The sequence below is a fragment of the Leuciscus leuciscus genome (genome assembly GCF_965113295.1).
Source record: "Leuciscus leuciscus genome assembly, chromosome: 23".
In the NCBI taxonomy this organism is placed as follows: Eukaryota; Metazoa; Chordata; class Actinopteri; order Cypriniformes; family Leuciscidae; genus Leuciscus; species Leuciscus leuciscus.
This window is the reverse complement of record NC_138747.1, coordinates 13,011,037-13,033,306: the sequence shown is the minus strand read 5'-3', so window position 1 is coordinate 13,033,306 and position 22,270 is coordinate 13,011,037. Positions and strand designations below refer to the sequence as shown.

Here is a 22,270-nt window from a genome sequence, read left to right as displayed (position 1 = left end):
GCATGTGGCTCACACTCAGAAGAAAACACTAATTTACTGAAGCACATACACACAACACACGGCAGCTACCCTTGACAACCTCAAGCACACCTCGATTTCACTGTATGAGCTGTCATTGTCTGTTCTGTGTAGATTGATACTCTGCAGTGCTGTGTTTCTGTCTTTGTCTCAGTGTAAGTTCTGAGAGATTGTAACCATTGCAAGACCTAACTTAGAATACTTTCTAGTTATTTCCACTGACCATTAAACAGCAATCAGAGCACTTCAATGAAAGTGTTTAGGATTTCTTTTTTTGGTTTATTTATTTGCTTTCATTCTCAGTATAATTTTCACTTTCTCTTCATCTTGCTTTTCTCAGATTACTCAATAGGGATGCACCAATATGAAAATTTTGCCTTATACCGATAACCGATAATTCTTTATATTTGAAAGCCGATGGCCGATAAATCTAAATCCACATTTTTATATAATTTTTTAGAGCCTGATTACAAAACAAATGTCTCACCATTAAAATCCATGTCCCAAGAACACAATTATAATGTTCTCAATATAATTTTATGTAGCCCATATGACAGACTTGCACTGCACATCACATGTGGCACGTAACTGTACGTGCATGATCATATTTCAAGCAATTCAAAACCATCATGGTGAACAGTGCACATCTGGAGTGTCTCAGCTGAAGAAAATAATATTATTTATCGACTTTTACTTATCAGGCTGATAACGATAACATTAAAAATGAACATATATCGGCCATTACCGATATCGTGGCCGATATATCGTGCTTCCCTATTTCACAGTGATTTTGTCGGTTTTGCATTTTTTAACAGTTTAAAGTTCTCAACTATTTGTGTATGAAATGTTTACTAAAAAGGGAGCATTTTATTGTGTTTTTGTCATTTTAAAAGCATAAAAATAAAGGTGAAGTTTTTTTTTTTATACAAATCCTTCATCAAACCACTTTAGTTTATTAATTTCAATGCAACAATTTATGTAAAAATAGATTTATACCAAATTTTGTTCTGCAGTGTTTTTACAGACAGGTAGTCCCGCCTCCAAACTCTTGCGACTGGTTAAACCAGAATTTGCCAGATGTTGGACCCCACAGATATTTTTCATATTTTGAAAGTGCCACAGTGTTTAGTATTTTGGAGAAGTCAAATGGCTTACGTTTTGTCTGCCTATTTATTTTGGGGGAAAATTACGCAATTCCGTCAAACATTCTCATTTCATTATTATGCGCTATGGTGAAAGCAGCTGTTTAATATTTACAACATAGCAGTCACATGTGCAATCAGAAAACGGCCATTTGGCTGTCCAGACTTTGATGTCTTCCAGGAAACATCAGCTTTCATTGAGCCGATACGCAGCATTCACATGTGGCTGATGGCGACATGTCAGGATTTGTTCTGCCATGTGTATCTCTGCGACACACATGGGAATAAATAGGCCAGTGTCATTTTACAAAACAGCTTCTGTCACACCTTATTGTAAATATTGTTAGCGAACTAGACCAGAACTAGATACATGTTGAGTGAAGTTCTGGATGAATGCACCTGAAAAGGAGCAAAAACATCTGAGGCTTGTGACAATGACATCTCAGGCTTGTGACAATGACATATATCATCAGCGCTGTTGAATCAGCCATACAATCGGACATGCAATACAAGGGGCTGATTGTGTAGATCTGTGTGTATACTGTATATATGTTTTTCTGTGTATGGGGGGCTGAAAAGCCCATCCTTTTGTGTGGGCTGAATAGGAGGAGGTTAATGTGCTCACAGATAATGCACATAGATGCTCTTTCACTGTAAATATTTAGACTGAAGGCTCAAAGACCCATCAATTCCTCCCAGGGACATAAAAAAAAAAAACTCATTCCAGCCTTAGCACACACCTTCAGAATTTCAGAATTATAACTAGTTTCAGAATAAATATAGCATGCTGCTTAATGCATACTGTGCAGTGTGTGTGTGTGTGTGTGTGCTAAGTTCATAAATATCCAATAAAAAAGAAGATTCAAGATATATATATATATATATATTTTAGGTCAGGTGCATTGCATTATGGGATACAGTTTTCCATGCAGTTTTCCATACATGCATTGCTGTATAGTAGGCCAAATGTAGTCAGTCATCCCGGTATTCTATGTTGAAAATTTGGATACTGTTTATGTGTGTATATATATATATATATATATACTGTATATATGCTGTATACAGCAAAAAATAGTAAGCTTAATATGCTAATTCTGAACATAGTCCTGGTCTCCTTGCCAAAGTAGAATCAAGCCTGATTTTCTACCAATAGAATGCGCTCTGATTGTATAAAAAATATGAGTTACTTTGTAAAGTCACTGTCTGAATTCAGTTATATACTTCAATAGAATTTATGCTGCCTTTCAGAGTGGATAAATACCCTGTTATAAAATTAAAAAGCCATTTACATCCTGAGTTTGGGGCAGACGTAGATGGATTGTTCCAAAACGTCTCCAATTAGCCCAGGTCTGTGTCCTTTAAAAAGCCTTCTGCTTTCCATAATGAGAGATTTAGGTCTGGTGTGTGACACTGGCGATGCTCTTCTGGAGTATTAATCGTTTCCCTTGTGTTCGTGTCAACTCTAGCTAAGCGCTTCTGCCACCTGTGTGGTGCTGAGTGAATCTACATAGTCTGTTGTGGCAATCTCAGCAGAATTTCCATCATATGCAGCATAATTACTCCCACAGCATTATTCAGCTGTTAGTCAGCACTTCCAGACCTTTACATTTAATGTAATAGTCTTACAACTAGGCTACAGTAAGATCATACTGTAAGAACTGAGATTGTGATGAGAATATGAAGCCAGATGCTCGAATCCCAGATGGGGAACAGTTGTTGGACCCTTGAGCATTGCGCTTGGACTGCGTGAATTATTTTTTATTTTTTTGGCTGAAACTGTGTGAGTGAATAAATAACATAAGGTGATGTAATTTAATATCATGCTCATTGCCCTGGTTTCATTCAAAAACATACTGAGGAACACGGAAAAGCTATAAATGTTCTTGTTTTGCCAAGATCACCAGAGGACCAAGGCTAATCTAAAGAGATTTGGCTGTGGGATTAGAGGGAAAGTCTACAGTATTAGCACACCATCAAAAGCTTGAATATATTTATGCTTTCCTCGATTTTTGATCCATTCGTAGCCATTATTGTAGCTTGAAGCTGTCAGGGCATGTTTTATGGATGTTACATGATGGATGACGACAGAAAAGTGTTGCTAGCATGTAGAAATTATCCACACGCATTTCATGTGACTGTAAGAGATAGGCTGTATTACATGCCTATAAAATCCACCAAAAATGAGAGGAATAAATTCAGAGGTACGATTAACATGTCTCTAAAAAGCACTGACCTGAATTATGACCTTGTGTTGCCTCATGCACACATTCACAGCGCCTGAGGGCAATAGTACGAGTTGAAGCAGACATGAAGTTCAACAGAGGCTGGCATGGAATACTGAATCATCAGAAGTCAGTTCACTACGATTTGCTGGTGTCTTTAGATCTGACTGAAGGGTGAATCTTGAGGCTTTAGGTTTTAGCATAAACTACAGAATTAAGAGAGCACCCTAAATAGCATGCGCATATATTATCGTCAGTGCCTGAATGCACCAACTGCGTTGACCCTGTGGCGTTTGGAACAGGTTCAATCGGAATGGTTTAGGACAGGGATGGTCCTCCACAAAGCTGGTCTTCTCTCTGCTTCAGGGGCTTGAAAAACATCTCATGAACCCTTTGGGTCCTCTGAGGTGAAGCACAAAGTAATTAGCTGTATTTTGGGGGGATTGTCTCTTTGTTTGAATATGATTAGCAAAAAGTGTTTGTGTGAAACGTGTTTGAAGTGTGATTATGGGTTTCTTAGCAGCATGCTTTAAAGCTGTGTTTTCTTTGAGGAGCCTTTGTTTGAAGCATTTGTACCTCAAATATCCACAACACCAAACTAAAAATAGGTTAACTTTGACCGTTTGTTAAATATTCAACATATAGTTTATTTTAAATAACTGATTATTATCAGCCCAAATTATTGTACAGTTCTATTTACAAATTTTAATAGGGATGCCCGATATATCGGCCACCATATCAGTATCGATACGAAAATTTAGCCGATATATCCTTCAGCTGAGACACTTCTGTTCGCCATGATGGTTTTGAATTGCTTGAAATATGATTGAAATCACTTCAAGAAAGAAAAAAAACTGTTAAGTTTAATGTGCTTTGCAAGTTTGTCAAATAGGCTCCATAAAATTATAATGAGAACATTATATTTGTGTGCTTGGGACATGGATTTTAACGGTGAGACTTTTGTTTTTGTAATCAGACTCAGAAATTACATAAAAATTTGGATTTAGATTTATCGGCCAATATATTGGTTATCGGCTTTTAAATATGAATAATTATCGGTTATCGGTATCGGCCCAAAATTTTTATATCGGTGCATCCCTACATTTTTATTAACTTATTTTAACTTAATTGTAATATGTATATTTAATAATGTATTACACAAAACATACTTTTAATTACTTTAAAATAATTTGTGATTTTTTTTAAATGTAATTTTATTTTTTATAGGTTTAACCATTATAAAATGATAAATCTTGGAATCTGCTGAAATGGGAATAACCCCTAATTGTGAATCACTTTTCTATGTCTTGTATTAATTCCACTGCAAAATTTGAGGTGCATTATTTATTACTCAAGGAGGTTAAAACATCATGTCTGCTCTTTGTCTGTATGAGGAGGGACATATTCTCCATTTTCATCTCATTCGTTGGTTTGCTTTCTCTATTACGAGAGCTTTAATGGCAGCATGTGTCCAGAATAATCACAAAAGAATGAAAAGCCCACCCTCCAAATTTAGCTCCAGGGGCGTTTCTTGTAGTTGTTATTTTGCGGTGGATAGATTTCTGAGGTTTAATTAATGAATTTGTCAGCAGCTCGTCTCTCGGACCCCCCTCTTTTGTCACACACTCATTCACACATAGACTCAAACACACATGCAAATTCAATCAAACGCACACGTATGCATGCACGCATACTAATAGCCGTTTCTTATCATCTAGTGAGTGAGAGTCTCTAGAGACTATATTCACACCTATCACACTATCCACCAATCCCTCCTTATGATAAGTGCGAACGGAGGAGGAGCAAAAGACACGGGGAGGAGTGGGGGACCCATGTCCCAGGAGGTGGGATGGCACAGCAACGGCCATTAAGAGATCCAGAATGTATTTAATCACCACGGTAACCCCAGGCAGATGGACCCATCCAGGAAATGAGTCCCAGCAGCTATTTTTGTAACCCATCACTCCTAACCACTGTGCATCTTCACTGCAAAAAAAACACTGTGTGCTCTTGTCTGTTTTTTTCCCCCGTAAAAATATCTAAACATTGTTGAGAGTGAGCAGCAAAATTACATTAATGTTATATTAAAATGTATTCTTATAAAAAATCTATAATTTTTTGCAGTTGTACCTTTTATTTTAAAGAAAGATGATATAAGATTGAATGAATTTTATAATACATCAATATAGTCAGTTCATCAGTGGGAAAAAATGACTTTTTTTCCATCCATGACCTTTAAGGTATTTCCTTAATGCTGTAAATAGAAGAGGGTTCATCGTGTGCTTCACAGGAATCAGCATGCATTAAATATTTATGACTGGCCTGTATGTGACCTCTCAATCTATATGTATAAAACATACAGAATACAGTGTCTAAGGCTAGTTTATGGCGTCAATTTGTTTTGAGTTCACTAAAGCTGTTCCAAAAATGCTTAAAAAGGGAAGTCATACAGAAATATATTGTCTGGAAATATATTTTCTGAATCACTAAAGCTGTTCCAAAAAAATCTTAAAAAGGGAAGTCATTCAGAAATATATTGTCTGGAACTTTTTTAGCGGGGGTGGGGGGTTTGACCAGAATCCTGTTCTGTGCAGTAACACACATCTGCTGCACATCTAATGAACCCGTATTACTTAGTATCGCGGCAACGGCACACAGGTGCGTTTTACACCGTTTTCATTTTGTATGCCTGTGTAAGCCTGTCATTCGAGTCTGATTTAACCACATGGTGCCTAACAGACCTGATAATGTAAATAAAATGGCTGTACATTTTGTACCTTCCCTTCTTGACTTAAAAAAAACAACAACAACCAACCCTTAACGCACACACACGCGCTGGCTTGGTAATGGGGGTAAGTACACACCTCCTCTGGGACGAGCTTCACACTCAAACACATATACACACAAACACCCCTCACCCGATGCTGTTGCTATGGAGCCCTAGCGACCTGGTCATCTACCATTGGCCACGGCAGGAACTTAGGTTTGGATAATAAGCTATTGGGTTGCGTTTGTGTTCAGATGGGGGAAGGAAGAAAGTGAGAAAGAAAAGAAAGATAGAAAGAAAGAAATGAAGTAACTTAGAAGCATATAATAGTTTGTGTGAATTGGTTACTGGGTCATTAGCAGTGTTTTGCAGGAGAGCTGGGTTTGGGTGTGTGCTTGGTAGGATTCGTTCCTGCCTATCGCTGTCTCTCCCGAGGCACAAACTCATCTCATCTTATTGAGTTACAGGACATCCACACAGAAAAACAGATTTTTATAATACACTTAAACAGAAGAAATTAGATCAAATATAAAATCAATACAAAAACACATCAAAGAAGGTTTTCTATTGGCCTGTTTACTTGTATGTGTGACCTTTTTTGCGATTGGATAAATACTGAATTAAACAGTGCAGGAGGAAATGAGAGGAAACCCAATGTGCTGGCGGAGATTAGACAGAATCCAATTTCACTTTAGAAGGGAAGAGACTAAAGCTGTGCTGAAAGGGTGTAGGAGGGTGGTCTACTTTAAGGGTTATGGGAGAGGAAGGGGGGTCTTAAATATTTCAGATGTGGCACAGCGTGTTTTGGACATGAAGTAGGCAGATAAAAAACACTGCTCTTACGTGATGAACAGTGAACAAACTAAGAAACATCTCCCTTTATATATCTGTTTCAGAGCATGTAATGGTGTACAAAATTCCTGAATTATTTGGCTTGTTTTGGGTTCTCCTGACCCCATCAGACACATTTCTTTGGTGGCATTCACATAGGGAAGAAAATATAAAGCACTTTTAATAACCGAGATCTCTCAGATGGTGATTAGATTTGAATGATTAGCTAGGGTTATATAAAAGAGTTTGTGTATGGTTGGTGAAAGTCTCTTCAAGACACTTCAGACTTCTTTCAAAAACATTAAAAAAATCATACCATCCATAAACATTTGAGCGGTATGGTATAAGTCGATATTGCGAAATCATTCTAATATGCTAATTTGATGCTCAAGAAACATTTATTATTATTATCAATGTTGAAAACAGTTTAATATTTTTGTGGAATTTTTTTCCCCAGGATTTTATGATGAATTGAAACATCAAAAGAACAGCATTTATTTAGAATAAAAAATTGTAATAAAAAACTTTTGTAACATGAATGTCTTTACTTTCACTTTTGGTCAATTTAATGCATCCTTGCTAAATAAAAAAAAGATATATTTCTGGCAAAAAAATCTTACTGACTCCAAACAGTAATCAACAATCTTTAAAGTAAGTAAAGTATTTAAGTCTTTGACTTTCATGCGGTTAAGCCTTCAGGTCATTTAAAACCAGTGCTGTCAAAAAATGTGTTTTAAATTTATTTTTTTTGTCACCACAAGCTCTTCAGAGCATCATGACCCAGATCTTCTCCTTGCCGCAAGGATCCTCCTCGTGCCACCTTCAGTAGAGTAGGTCAGCATCTGGCAGTTTCCGGTAAAAACATCCACACAGTAAAACATCCACACAGCTCTTGCCTCTCCTGCTCAGGAGGATAGTGGTTGTATGAATCCACAGGATAACGTTTATGTCTCAAAGGTGTCATTTTCCAGATTTTTGCAGGTGTACATTATTTCTGGATTTACATCAGGTAATAATTGACAGCAATGAGTGGGAGGAACAGGCAGAGGAGGAAGAGTTTCGGCTCTAATCATGAAGAGGCGGGATTGATTTATCGTTCCCCTTAGGGCTGGAGATATGCCTCTTTCGCTCCATTCCTTTTCCACCATCTTCATCCCTCCCTCCTCCTCCTACTTCCTCTTGCTTTCCACCAAACTCCTTCTCTTTCTGTTCCTCCATGGTCCCCCTTTTCTCCGTCCCCTCCCTTCCCTCTCCCTGCCACCCCCTCCCCACATCTATTCTCTCCATCCTCTCTCCTGGTATAACTAGGTCATTCTGCAACATTGAACCATCACTCCTACCAACCATGAGATCCACCCAGCTCTGCACCCTTCTTTCTTACCTTCCCTGAAGTCTTCGTAACATATCTAATTTATTTGTCCCTTTTTTTTTCTTTTTTTGTGCATCTTTAGTGCAAGTTTTGGTTTAATTTAAAGCATAGGCCTAAGTGTGTCCGTAACCATCCACAACCAAGCTTTAGTAGGATGATGTTTCATATTTTTTTTTCTATAAATCTCTGGACTGTTTGTCCATCTGTGTAGGCTGTTATTACTGTGGCCCTCTGACCTGTAAAGGCTAAAAAGATCCACTAATGGATGATGTCAGAGGTCAGACAGGAAGTGTATTCCATAAGGAGCAGATGTTACCGGACAATATGAGATAGTTGGGTGACAAACAGACAATAGAAGTGTGTGTTAAACAGTGCGCTTCAAGGGAGGCAGGAAAAACCTTTTGTGACCTCCTGGCAATAGCGGCTCCTGACAGTAAATTTAGTTAGCTAGTTAACTAGGTCTTAGCGCCAGTTTATGATAAACATTTTGTAAGCTTTACATTTAATCGATGAACACATGCAGAACACTTTTAGCAGAGGATGCGTTATTTAGCATAACTTTCTATGTGACACACGCATAGAACGCTATCTTAGAATCAGTGTTGCAAAGTCTGTGGTTTTCCCACGTAATTGGGCTACTTTTGCACTGTTGCTGCGGTTGTTTATTTGTTGCCCCCGGAACTAATTTAGGCCCGTGATTGGGTGGGTTTCTAATAGCAATTGGCTTGGTTTTGTTACGAAAACCTGGCAACCATGAATTTCCTTGAATTTTCCGTATTTCTTTATTTTCACTGTTATAAGGTAGGGGGCGCTATTAAACATCTTCTGAAATATTACTGAATCTCCTGATCAAAACGTGTGAGGAAGATGCAGAAACAAGGGATATCATATTTAATCATATGCAAATGTAATAACGCAATCATCAACATCTGTCTAATGTTGTTTTGCCTCAACATTACTTGCCTCCGAATGTTGTTTTAAAATGTTACAAGTTGTGGAGGAATTCCAGTTAGGAAAAGAAAGTCATGTCTGTTCTCAAACATTAACAAACACAACTGAACTTTATGAAGGATATTCACATGAGCACTTTTAATCTGAAGTATTTATACTTTCATTCATTTGATGCGCTACTCCACATAGGAAGAACAGACCTGCCAACTAGTAACTAGTAACTGACCTGATGCAGACTAACGTCTTGGTCTGGAGCGAGGTTTATGTAAGGTATCGTGAAAATAAGCAGTGCAGTTTGAAATCTGTATCATAATACACACCTGGCGAAGCCATGCACTAAATTTTAATATATCCTGCTTACTTTACGACTTAAAATGGTCTAGAGAATCTGAAAAATATTTGTTGCAAAATGCTAAACAAATTGACAATTTATTATTGATTCAGTTTATATAGAGGTCTATGTTTTGGATGAATTTTTTGGTGGGGCACTGCCCAACCTGCCCTTACAGATGAGCCACGGCTGCCTCCTGGGAAGAGGTCTAGTGAAGTGTGAGCAAGACTGTGTATGATTGCATGACTGACTGCTTGTCTGGTTGTCAGTGAAAGCAGAAATTCAAACCACCTTCCTCCCGGCTTTTGTTGGTTGTTTTTGGTTTGACATGTCCTCATGCCTGTCCTTTACGTCAGAACTGTCCACATTTGACACACAAAGCTACACAACTGTTATCTTCACCATTTCAGATCTGACTTTCCTGAATTGCCAGCTGTAGAGAGTCGTTTTCAGCACAATATATCGTTCAAAAAGATGGATTGGATAACATTAAAGGGATAGTTCACCCAAAAATGAAAATTCTGTCATTAATTATACTCACCTTCATGTCGTTCCAAACCCGTAAGACTTTCGTTCATCTTCAGAACACAGATGAAGATCTTTTTGATGAAACCTGAGAGCTTTCTGTCCCTCCATAGACAGTCTACGCAACTACCACTTTGACGCTTCAAAAAGTTCATAAAGAGATCATAAAATGAATCCATGTGAATTGAGCAGTTTAGTCCAACATCTGAAGAGACACGATCGCTTTACAGTATATGATGAACAGATTGAATTTAGGCTTTTATGCAGTAGGTGTTTGGGGGGTTGCCAGGTGGTTGCTAGGGTGTTCTTAGTGTTTATATTGGCATGTAGCTATGCATGGGTTGCTATAATAGGTGGTTGATAGGATGTTCTGGGTGTTTTCTAGGATGTTCTGACTGTTTTTGGGCATGTTGCTATGCAGTTACCAGAGTGTTCTGGTTGGTTTCTTACTGGCTGAAGTAAAAAATAACCCACATGCAAGTCTGTCTGATATTTTGGCCACTAGAAATAGCTTGAGTCACTCCCTCAATATAAATCTGTGGGATTATTTTGCCCATTTTATTATCTACGAGGCAAAAAAAAAGTAATGGCACACCTCTCCTCCACAAGCTATATGATATATCATTCATATTCATAGCACAAAGTGTTAGCAATTGTGTTTGGTGTTAGGTCAAATGTTATGAAGCAAAGTATTGTAGACATCTCAGAATTGTGCAACTGGGAAATGTAATGGACACAGACAAGCTGTCCCCAAGTCGCACATCTCTAGCATGTCTTGAGCATGCTCACATCCACACAGTGTGTATTTCCTTCTCCTGCTCAGCGCCTTTAATGTCCATAGAGATCAGTCTGTGCAGCGTGCCACAGGAGAACGAGACGTCAGCAGGATTCACTCTCTATCAGCACTTCATCCATGGCTCTATATTATTCACGTCTCTCTCACTGTCACTTCTTTTTCACCGTTATTTCCTCTCTCAATATTGTCAAGTCAGGAAAGGCCTTATAGTCCCTCTGTTTGACAGAGGTCAAGCTCCCATGCCTCAGAGGTCAAGATTACACAGCGCCTGTCCAGTACTCTGTAATCTCAGCTGTCTTCAGGACCACAGATTTTGATGGTACACTTAAGTGAAGTGGAATGCCTCATGTTACAGTAAAGCCTTATGTTTGAAGACACTAAGTTTTGCTTCTATGTTACTTTCTCTATTAAGAACCAGTGGTATGTCGGTACCAACTACAATTAGAGCAATACTAATAAACAAATGCAGGTGAACAGAAAAAAACATCATGAACCCCCTTTTTTGTCTTCACAGGTCTTAGAAGTCTCTGCCATCATCAGCCTCGACATTGACCAAATTTCCAACCCCTTTGTGTAAGTTTATACCTATTATCTTGATTGCTCTGCAGCTATTTTCTTTTATGGTCGAGTACACCATTTATTGGTCATTGGCCATTAAAAAGTATTTCATTGCAGATTGCTGTGATTGATTGATTTTATTTTAATTGATTTATATTTAATCACAGAATGCTGTGATTGACCAGTCAGAATCAACTCTCGAGAGCCGTATTATAATACAAAATAATATTCATCAACTGTGTTTATTCATTTAAATGTTGCTTAAAGTAGCTTATATTTTTTAATATCAGATGGCCCTGTTATGTCTCTGTGAATGCTCATGGATGTATGTTATCACATATAAATACATATTCTAGTGTCAACAGTGTCTGTGGGACACATAAGTATGGAACATCTCCTCCATGCCCTCAGAGAAAACAAGTGTAAAGTTTTTCATGTCTATTGAAAATGGAGTGTTAAAACGTGCATATGGTGTGTGTAAGTGACAGCTGTAGGGGGCATCTAGTCCAGCATCCTCAGACTCTGTCTCAGTGAGGAACAGTGCTGAAGGGGGCCCGAGGAGGAGTGAGTGGGGCGTCTGGGCGGAGAGGCACGGCTCCACTGAGGGTAATTGGCTGTGATGGGCATGTGAGTATTTATAGAACGGTAGTATGGGTAATGTGTGTGCGTGTGTTTGGATGAGAAGACTGCCTGGGGCTGTACTACCATCAGCACACTAGGGACATGAAGAGAGAGAGACAGAGATATGAAACCCCAGACTGCTAGACCTTCAACCTACAGTGGCACCAAGGACATTTGCCCTCACAGTGCCATTTAGTTTTCAGGTTTTTTTCTTTTTACAGATATGCATCAAGTTGTTTTTAATTCATTTACATTGCATTTAGACTTGAAAGTTATCAGAATTAGATTTTTCTTAAGTTTATTAATATTAACAAAATTTACTTTTAGAAGATGTGAACAGTATTGATGACTAACCTTGTGTAACGGACGTAGGCCAGTAAGAGTTGTGCATGTAAACCTCACTCCCCTGGCCTCAAGAGACGCGCTAGTAGCGACTGACGCTAGCGGCTGCGGTCTTTAGCGTGCCCGCCTCCCACGCTGGAGACCCCGGTTCCAAACCCGCTTTGAGCGGGTCAAGTGGGACCGGTTACACACATGCATTACAAAAGACTTTAGTCCAATCAGATGCGAATCCCCTTCCACTAATACCACCTACAGCCGACTACCAAGTACTTTGGCAAAACAGGTTTATAATAAAGCCTGTTGGCTTTTCAATAAAAATGAGACAAGCCCTTCAATATTTCCCACCCAAAATTCCCGCTTCTTTTTTTATAATTTTAGTTATGGGCTTTAATTATTTATCATTTTAGTTTTCGTGTCTGCACTGATCAGATTTTTAGGCATTAATCTTAAGACATTATTCCATGAACACCACCAAATATTACATTATTTTTGTGTGTCCTTAGAAACTGTGACATCAAATGTAGGCACTTGAATTTAATGAACATTTCTTAAAAATATTGCTGTGAGTATTAAAAATAAATTAGGTAATTTTTATTCTGCACCCGATATTCGCTTCTGGAAATATTCACCATTTATTACGCTGCATTTGACTAATTCAGGAATTTTAATGTCCTTCACATTATGTTAAAATATGTGCATCTTAGGTTTATCGTAATGAGATAGAGGGACTGTGATTTCAACCATTTGCATACTGAATGGCATTTTATTTTAATGTTTGGAATAATTGTGAAATAAGAGGAGAATCAGATACAAATGTTTAGACTTAGGTCAGATGACCAGAAATTGGATATGTTTAGATTTAGAACCACATATGAAAGTGGCCCAAATCGATACACAAAAAAAATATGATTTAAATATTTTTGTACTGCTTACTCCCATTCAAAAACCACCACATATATTAAAAGTCATATTTGGTGAAAGTTTAAATGAGGGCATGTTCATTCTACTAGATGTCTTGGTGAAGTTTTAGTGCAGCCATGAAGTGCATCAAAACTATTTCAAAATGCATCACTTTTCTCACTGAATGCCTGAATTCTGTTGCCATCATGCATTAATAAGCTGTGATAACCGTGACCATTAACAAGTGAAGAGTCAGACACTATGCCCACTCACCTGCTCTGATGGAGCTCAAGTGGGTTTCAGGACTATTATGTTGTTAATCACTGTTTCAGTTCCACACTGAAGCCCACCTCACCTCACTCCCCTCAAGCCATTTGGCTAAAAACACTCTTTCTGAAGGTTTCTGTTTTTCTGCAGTAAAAATGATATATCTTTTTTCTGGTTGTTGATGAAAGGATACTAACTTGAAACATGGATGCATCTAGACATCAATGCAAATATGAGCACACATGCTGTTTAATTATAGCATTAATGACTCCCAGAATGCAGTTGATGAGCTGGTTTTAACATAATTAAATGTGATATCTAATTTAAAAATAATTTAACTAAGGGTAAGAGTTAACAAGGGTCTAGCTGTGATACCAGGTTGCATACCAGGTTCCAAAATTAACGTCTCCACACAATGGCAGGAACATTTAGGTCCATAAATATTTCTTAGAATTTTTTTCTATGAATATATCATTTTCTTTTTCTTGCATAATTTTTTTTCTTGCATATGATATTCCCTTGCAGACCAAACAGCACATTACCTTTGTATCACCTGTACCTTTGAGCCTCGTAGTGTTTGTTTTCATGTAATTTTGTTTGCCTTAATGTGTCATGGAAGCCTGTTTATGCCTTACTGTACAAAATAAACCAGATAATTGTCAGTATTATTTTAGCATTATTTTAATAATTTAATAATATTTAAAATATTTTTTTCAGGAATTTAGTAATTCAACTTAAACTTATTTTATTTCAGTTAGTTCCCAAAGCAACATTTAAAAAAATTTAAATAATAATAATATATATATATATATATATATATATTAAGGCTGTCAAAAGATTAATTGCGATTAATCGCATCCAAAATAAAAGTTTGTGTTTACATAATAAATGTGTGTGTACTGTGTATAATTATTTTGTACATATAAATACACACACATGCATGTATTTATTTAAGAAATATTTGCATGTAAATACTGTATATATTTACATATAATTTATATTATATGTAAATATAAATATTAGTATATATAAATAACAAATTTTTCTTAAATATATACATGCAAGTGTGTGTATTTATATATACAGAATAATTATACACAGTACACACACATTTATTATGTAAACACAAACTTTTATTTTGGATGCGATTAATCTTTTGACAGCCCTAATATATAAATATATATATAATGGGGGTTTTTTGGGGGGGGGGTTTATGAACAAAAATTAGTTTTGATAGTTTTAGTTAATGATAACAACACTGGTTATTGTAAGATAAAGTATAAATCAAGAAATAGTCACATTATGAGATGCAAGAAATAATTACTGTCACAACTATCTTATTTTTTAACAAAAGGTGAAAATGGGCTTCCATAGTCATGAAAAGATTGGTGCAGTTATTAAGTCATTGTGTCATTAAGCTTTTGTTTTAGTAGACCATTTGTATCTTTTTGATGTGATTTGCTTGAGTCAGCGATTCAATGGTTATTTTCATTTTAATTTAGCGCTGGTTGTTGAATTATAGATCTTATGAATTAAATGAAGGAGATTACTCAGCGAGTGACTAACCCATGGCTTGTCTTGCCTTTGGCAGGATGCAAACCCTGTTCCACTCCGTCTAGGATGTGTGCCACGAGTCATTGCTGGGGTCACAGAGGGGGCTTTAACACACGCTATTAGGCCACATGCTTCTCTGTAATCTCAATATACTACAGCTCACTGAGCACAAAACACTTCATCAGATGTGCCTATATCTCTTGTTCGCTCCATTAGAATAAACTAAAAAGCCTCTGTAGGATGTGGGTGTGAGACTGGCAATGCTGTTGGTTTCCTTGAGTCTTTTAACTATTTGGGTTAGATCATTCCTGTTCTGACATTCATATTGGGGGTTTCTCAGACAGCAGAGCCTGCCAAATAACTCTTGCTAGAGTTTCGTCCTGGAGGCATGTACTGTATGCTATATAAATGTGTGTGTATGCATATGTATCAGATCTATTATGGAAAGTCTCTTTTACCTTGACAGCAGAGTGGTGAAAGATCGAGCAGTTTTCTGTAATTGTGCTTATGGGATTTCAGGCAGCCAAAAAAGTTTTGGCTCTTTGAAAGAGTTTGAACGAGAAATAAAAGGATGCAGGGGTCCCTGGGCTGACAGTGACCTCTGTGGCAGATTTATTCTGGCTTAAGCCCATCTTCTCTCCAGGCCTCAGACTGTCTCTCTTTCTAACCACCTGGACTCTGTTATGACGGGTATGATGGTCAAGATGAAGGACATTTTTTAGACTAGTTCAGTGCATCTTTCTAGTTTTTTGTTTACTCAATCTTTGTCTCATCACATACAGTAAGTCTGGATTAACTAGTTAAAAGTAGCAATGCTACTAATATCTGTATTTTTGATTAGTGTTCTTATAACTCAATGGTTTTCAATACAAGGAAGCTTTCCTGTAACAAGCTGCTTTATCCATAGCAGTGTAGCTACTCACTAAATTGCTTTTTTGTCATATTTTTATAGCAATGCAAGCATGTTTTTTATTGTTATAACTTTATAAAGTAATATCATATTTAGTTCAATGCTTAGTTTTACCTCAGTTATATTTTTTTGTTTTTAGCTTTATTGGTGGTATTTAGTTTAATGGACAAGTTCGGTATTTTACACTTAAAGCCCTGTTTTCAGATCGTTTCTGATTAAATAGAACGGTTAAGATTGAAATTTAGACACATGAGAATTTTCGGTTTCTGTGGTAGCAAACCCCCCCACAATGGTTGCATAGGTGCACTGGAACAATCCTTCCTAAAACGCATTCAACTTTCGTTTACAAAGACGTGAAACTCACCGAGTGGTCCAGGGGTGTTCACTGATATGCTCACACAAAAATCGCTGCAAAAGATGCTTTCCAACAGGTTTTATCGTAGTTTTTGTCCAACTCCATTGACTTGTATTGGGTGATACAAGTCAATGGAGTTGGACAAAAACTACGATAAAACCTGTTGGAAAGCATCTTTTGCATTTTGCGTTTTAGGAAGGATTGTTCCAGTGCACCTATGTAACCACTGTGGAGGTGGGGGGGTGCTACCAGAAACCAAAAATTCTCGGGCCAGCAGCATTTGTCCAAATTTCAATCTTAACCATTGTATTTCATCAGAAATGATCTGAAAACAGGGCTTTAAGTGTAAAATACCGAACTTGTCCTTTAAATGTATCTGTTCAAATGTTGTTAAATGCATTGATTTGTTGAATCCAGGAGGTTTTCAATTATTTAAACCAATAACCACAAAAATGATATTTATAATTGTATACATCAACAGTTATATTATTTAAAGAGCAAGCAAGGAATAAAGAAAAATAAGAACAGTAAAATAACACATTGTTAATCGTATGCCTAATGTGTCAAAAAGCAGCTCCGTTAATGTTTCTTGCTGGTCACATTGAGTTATGAATTACATGAATCATGTAAATTATAGCCTATGCTGTATTTTCAATTCAAAACGGTGAAATTGACACTAAAAAGTCGAACTGTCAGTTGTTCACCCTTTTTTTTTATGTAAAAGGTTTTTAGATGTTTAGCTAAAAATGTTTAGATACATCTTAGCTCAACTGTAACAGTAAAGCCCGCATTCTTTGCTTTGATTTGCTTTCATAATCTAAATTTACGAGTAGCTTGTAGTTTAAAAAAGCGAATTTTTTTAAAGTAGCTTCCCCAACAATGATTCTTACAGTACAGTAAGTTTTAGCCCTTCTTGACTGAGTGACATGAAGCAGAGGCATGTGTTATCTTCCCTTGGGGCAGATGAAGTACTTTGAACTCATCCAGCATATGGTTTGAGTCCAGATATTTGATAATGATCGCATTAGTGTGTTGAAAGTATTTCACACTTGATCCAATTCTCATTTTTCCATCTGTTTTGTAGTGCATTTCACACTTTGAATGGACAGATAATACAGTTTGTAATATCTGATTAATCAAACAACAAACCACAAGAGCAGAATGCTGGAATATCATTGTTCCAAATTGAATGTGTTCAGTTGAGCGAAGAGAGAAAGGAGGCAGCGAGGTATATGGCATGCTTCAACCACCAATCTTGTTCCTGAAATTGCATTTTTTTTGTTGTTTTTTTTGCATACTGTATAATAAAGGGTCTTGCTACCCAGACCACCCTAGGCGTGTGAATTATAGGGCCATGGCTGCTTATTTGCATAATTACGCCAAGATCAACTATAAGTAGATGGTATCTGCAGGGAAGGGTTTGTCACTGACCTCCAGACTGTGTGCGTGCTGTTATTCAAAGAGCGTAGAGGAAAGTCTGGAGAGAATGTCAGGTTTATGAAAGCAGGATTTGACAGATGTACTAGTGCAGAGAAACAGAGCTGCCAGAGCATACAGCTAAACCAGATGAGTTAACATCTGCCATCAGACCTCAGTGGTTTGTATATTAGCCCTGTCCTCCATCTTGGGGTTCGGTCACCCTGTCAAGTGAACCGATTGACCAGCAAGAGTCTTTTTCTTTCTGCTTTGGAGGTTTGTATGGTGATGTGTAGGTGTGATGCGCTGATGCCGCATTCATCTGTAAGAGGGCCAATGGCTCCAGGGAATGCTTGTGTCAACTGCAAATGTAGGCCAGCTGAAAACCTCCACGTATGCACAGCCCACGCCTGCAGTACACACTCACAACTGTGTATTTTAGCGTTTAAGGGTGTCCCTGCAAAATCTGAATAAATAGGCTTCTATGAGAAGTCTGTTTTTGTTTGTTTGGAAGGCCAGTGGCACTTCCTAAATGTCACAGTAATGTCAAAAGGATTATTCAGTGAAGTTCCTTAACAAGCAGTTTTTCTTTTCACAGATAACACAACACAGCTAAAAGTGTGCAACTAAATCAGTAGAGAGCTGGGACGGGACGGGTCAGCCAATTGGAGGAGAGAGATGTGGACGCAGGGGCGGTGGGCGGCACTGGCGGTGTTGTCAATAATCTTGCTGCTGTCAAAGGAAGCGGCTCCAATTGAAGTCCCACTGGACCGTAAGTCATAACAACTATATATATATATGACATATTTTGTTGATCCTGGAACAACATTCCTGTTTGAAAATCCCTACCCTATCCCTACCCCTAAATCTAACCCCACCCATAACGTATCCCTAAAGTCAGAGGTAAATGATAATGCTGAATAACACTGATGTAGAAGCACCTAACCCTGGTTGTAAGCCAAATCTGATTGGTTGATTGGAATGTTGTTCCAGGATCAACAAAGTTGTTCATGATCACGTTCATCATATAAGGACAGAGAACCACATGCAGTCCCATCCCCCATCATAGACGAACACGCACTCATATTTAGACCTCCACAGTGTGTCACTTCAACTCGCAACATAAATTATATACTCTGCACTAAGTGTGTATTTAATGAGGTTTTCTAACCTCTCTTTGAGGCTTAATGGGGTTATTGTTCTGCCATTATGCATTAAATAAATAATTAAAAAATAGACTTGACATCCATTTACCAACTTTGCCATTTATTTTTAAGCAAGAAACAAGCTTTCATAACCCGGCTAATCCAATATTATTGGGATGTTTTCTCAGATAAAAATAGCACTACACTAAATTATAATGGTGGTTCTTAACTGGTTTTGCTTTAGGATCCAGATTTTACAGTGGACAATGCTGTGCCACAATAATTGATTGCACAAAATATTATCTCAGTGGTGTCATGATCTCTTAGCAGTTCCACTTAAGACTTAAGCAAATTTGAAAATATGTAGTTTTGCACATTTATAGCGTCCTGCCAGACACTGGTCTATATCATGGTCATACCATTTATGAAACATAATAAATGAATAAAATCCATTATATCCACACTGCATCTGCAACAAAGAAACCAATAAATCCACTCCGCCTTCTGTTGTCTGTTCTACCCCTCATTTTTTTCAGTTTCCTTCTAATAATAGCAGTCCAGGTTTGTCTTTATCTCTTATGAAAAATGATTTGAAAGCTCATACAGAGCGAGACAACCCCAGCGGCGCTCAGTGCTCACCAGCTTCAACAATAGAGGGAGCTTCAGTCTGACCAGGGGCTGTCAGCACCTCCCCAGCTCCCCTTCTCCGCCTGTATTCCCAAAGCGCCATCATTCGCTTTCCTTTCTCTTTTTCTCATTTGGCCTTTTTTCTCATTCCGTCTTTGGCAACTACTCTCCCCCCTCTATCTCTAGCTTTCACTACAGGCTCTGGTCCCGTCTGTGTGAATCTCTATTGATCTGTGTAGATGGAGAAGATTGGAGCACTGATCCTGTCTCTGAGCACTTCATAATACCCCTCTGACCTCTCGACCTCTCTGAATGTATGCAGCAGCAGGGCTGCTGGGAAATGACAGGCATCTGATCTCGCTATTAGTGACTGTGTTGTGTCTTCATTTGTACGCTTATACTCCATATTACACGCACCATAAGCAGGACTCGTAATTTTCAGACCAAGACCTAGTTTGGATAGAGAAACAAACATATATGTGATACAATACGATGAAATTGAGTTTATAATACCATATTAATGATTTGTATACCTTATGATGCTTAAAATACAAATACATTACTGGTCAAAAGTTTGGAGACAGTTGGATTATTTAATGTTTTTAAAGAAGTCTTTTATTCCTACAAAGTCTGCATTTATTTGATCAAAAATACACTAAAATAGTAATATTGTGAAATATGATTCCAGTTTAAAATGACTGTTTTCTATTTTAATATATTTGAAAATGTAATTTATTGATGGCAAAGCTGAATTTTCAGCATCATTACTTCAGTCTTCAGTGTCACATGATCCTTCAGAAATAATTCTAATATGCTGATTTGATGCTTAAGAAACATTTTGTATTATTATCACTGTTGAAAAGAACACCATGTAACAATGTAACAGTCTTTACTGTCACTTTTAATGAATGTAATGACCGCCCCCCAACCCCCCAACTTTTGAACAGCACTGTATACTGTATGTAGGAGGAGCACTTAAACATTTCACTGAACTTTGGCTTCTTAACTTTGGCTTAGTTTACCCAAAAGCCAGTCATACTGTGTGAGTAACTGTTTCATTTTAAGGTGGACTTTTTTTAAGACTTGTAGTTGTTTTGATATTAGTTCAAACCATTATAGTCAGAACCCCTTCAGAAGACCCCCTGATCTAAAAGATGAATTGAACTTGAGATGTGACTTTAAGCATCTCTCCATTATTGTTCCTTCACTCCTAACACTTCCCCCGAAATGTGATTTCTATTGACGAGGGTTGTCATCGTGTCCCAGCTGACTTTACACATGCGCTCACACACACTAACACATATGTTGCCCATGACGTCCCATCCCCCGTGACCTTGCTTATGTGCTATGATTGATGTCAGATGATGAATGGCACAGAGCCAGAGATGCACCTGTCGCTATCCCATGAAAAGCACCACAGACACATGGATGCTTTCTGATACTATAACCTGAGGATGAAGGTCATATTCCTTTAATTACCAAAGCACAATCGCAAAAGCAATTCTTGACTCTTCTGATAACATACATCATAGTGATTGTGGTTATTATCGAATGTGGGCGAACCCCCCCGTAGGGGCTGTCGCTTTAACTGACTGACAAAGAAAGACAGTCGAAGATTAATTATGCTGCCATTGGGGAAGACAAATGCACTGATTATGATTTGCTAATGTGACAGTGATGTATTTTTGGTATGATGTTCTGTTTTTTCAGAATAGTCTTATTAATATGCCCTCTCTATTTGTATTTGCAATTTTCTCTCTGCTTCATTCATCTGGCGGCCCATTAACAGGTAGGTTCATTTATTTGGTTGCTTTTTTTTGGTATTACAATGTTAAAGTAGACATAGTGTTCTGTGTATAATAACTAGTAATTCACTGCAGTTTAGCAGAAATTAACTAAAATAAATGTTTGTCTTAGAACTGTATTAAATGTTTTAATTATTGTCTTCTCTACAGTCATTATTTAACATCTCCCATGTTTCCTCACTCTCTCTTTTAACTATTCCCACAAATAATGTTTTTCTCTCCGTCCGCCCCTTCTTGGAACTAACAGCAAAGATCCAGCAAGAGCGTAAGTGCTTCATTAACACGGATTAACTTGTTCATTTAATCAGCGACTGGTTTTAATACAGCTTACAACAAAACTTATCTCATCAGAAATCTAAAGAACAGAATTATTGCAGTTGGACATTGCCCAATCTCTTTTTACAATTAGAGCAAATACAGTCCCCCAAAACCATTGAAAAGACCCTCAAACACAGTCTCAAGAGAGCTTGCATAAGTTCACTGTGCTACTCCCGATAAATTACAAAGTCTATCATTTATTAAAGCTGATTAATATTCTAATGTAAGCCCAAGAGCATGTCTGTTTGGCAGGCCATGTCTTTGAGAGGAAGGATTACTTCAGGGGTTTGTTAGCCGTGCCAGAATACCCACAGTTCTCAGCCAGCTAGAAGTAGAGCAAAGCAGTCAAGAATCTTGTGGCTAATCATGTATCGCATTCAATGAGTATAATACAGTGAACTCAGAGACTAATAGGTACAATTTGGTGTAATGCAATTGAGTGCAACAGAGCCCGCCCACTTTTTCACCGGCCTTTGTTTCACTCCAATCTATTGATTTAA

At 37.6% G+C, this 22,270-nt stretch overlaps 1 protein-coding gene across 11 annotated transcripts in view; it reads left to right on the top strand.

The window, feature by feature from the left end:
- The window catches only part of nfasca (neurofascin homolog (chicken) a), an 81,101-nt gene that overhangs the window by 21,619 nt on the left and 37,212 nt on the right, over positions 1–22,270 (top strand). For 10 of the 11 annotated variants that reach the window (XR_014201918.1, XR_014201919.1, XM_082155588.1 and 7 more), the window contains exons 2-4: positions 11,467–11,525; positions 18,474–18,647; positions 21,700–21,717. Coding sequence is in view for 9 of the 11 variants with exons in the window: in XM_082155588.1 (XP_082011714.1) it covers positions 18,554–18,647; positions 21,700–21,717 (112 nt within the window). In the remaining 2 variants the exon portion in view is untranslated. The remainder of the gene's footprint in view (positions 1–11,466; positions 11,526–18,473; positions 18,648–21,699; positions 21,718–22,270) is intronic. The other variant, XM_082155587.1, reaches the window with a different exon arrangement.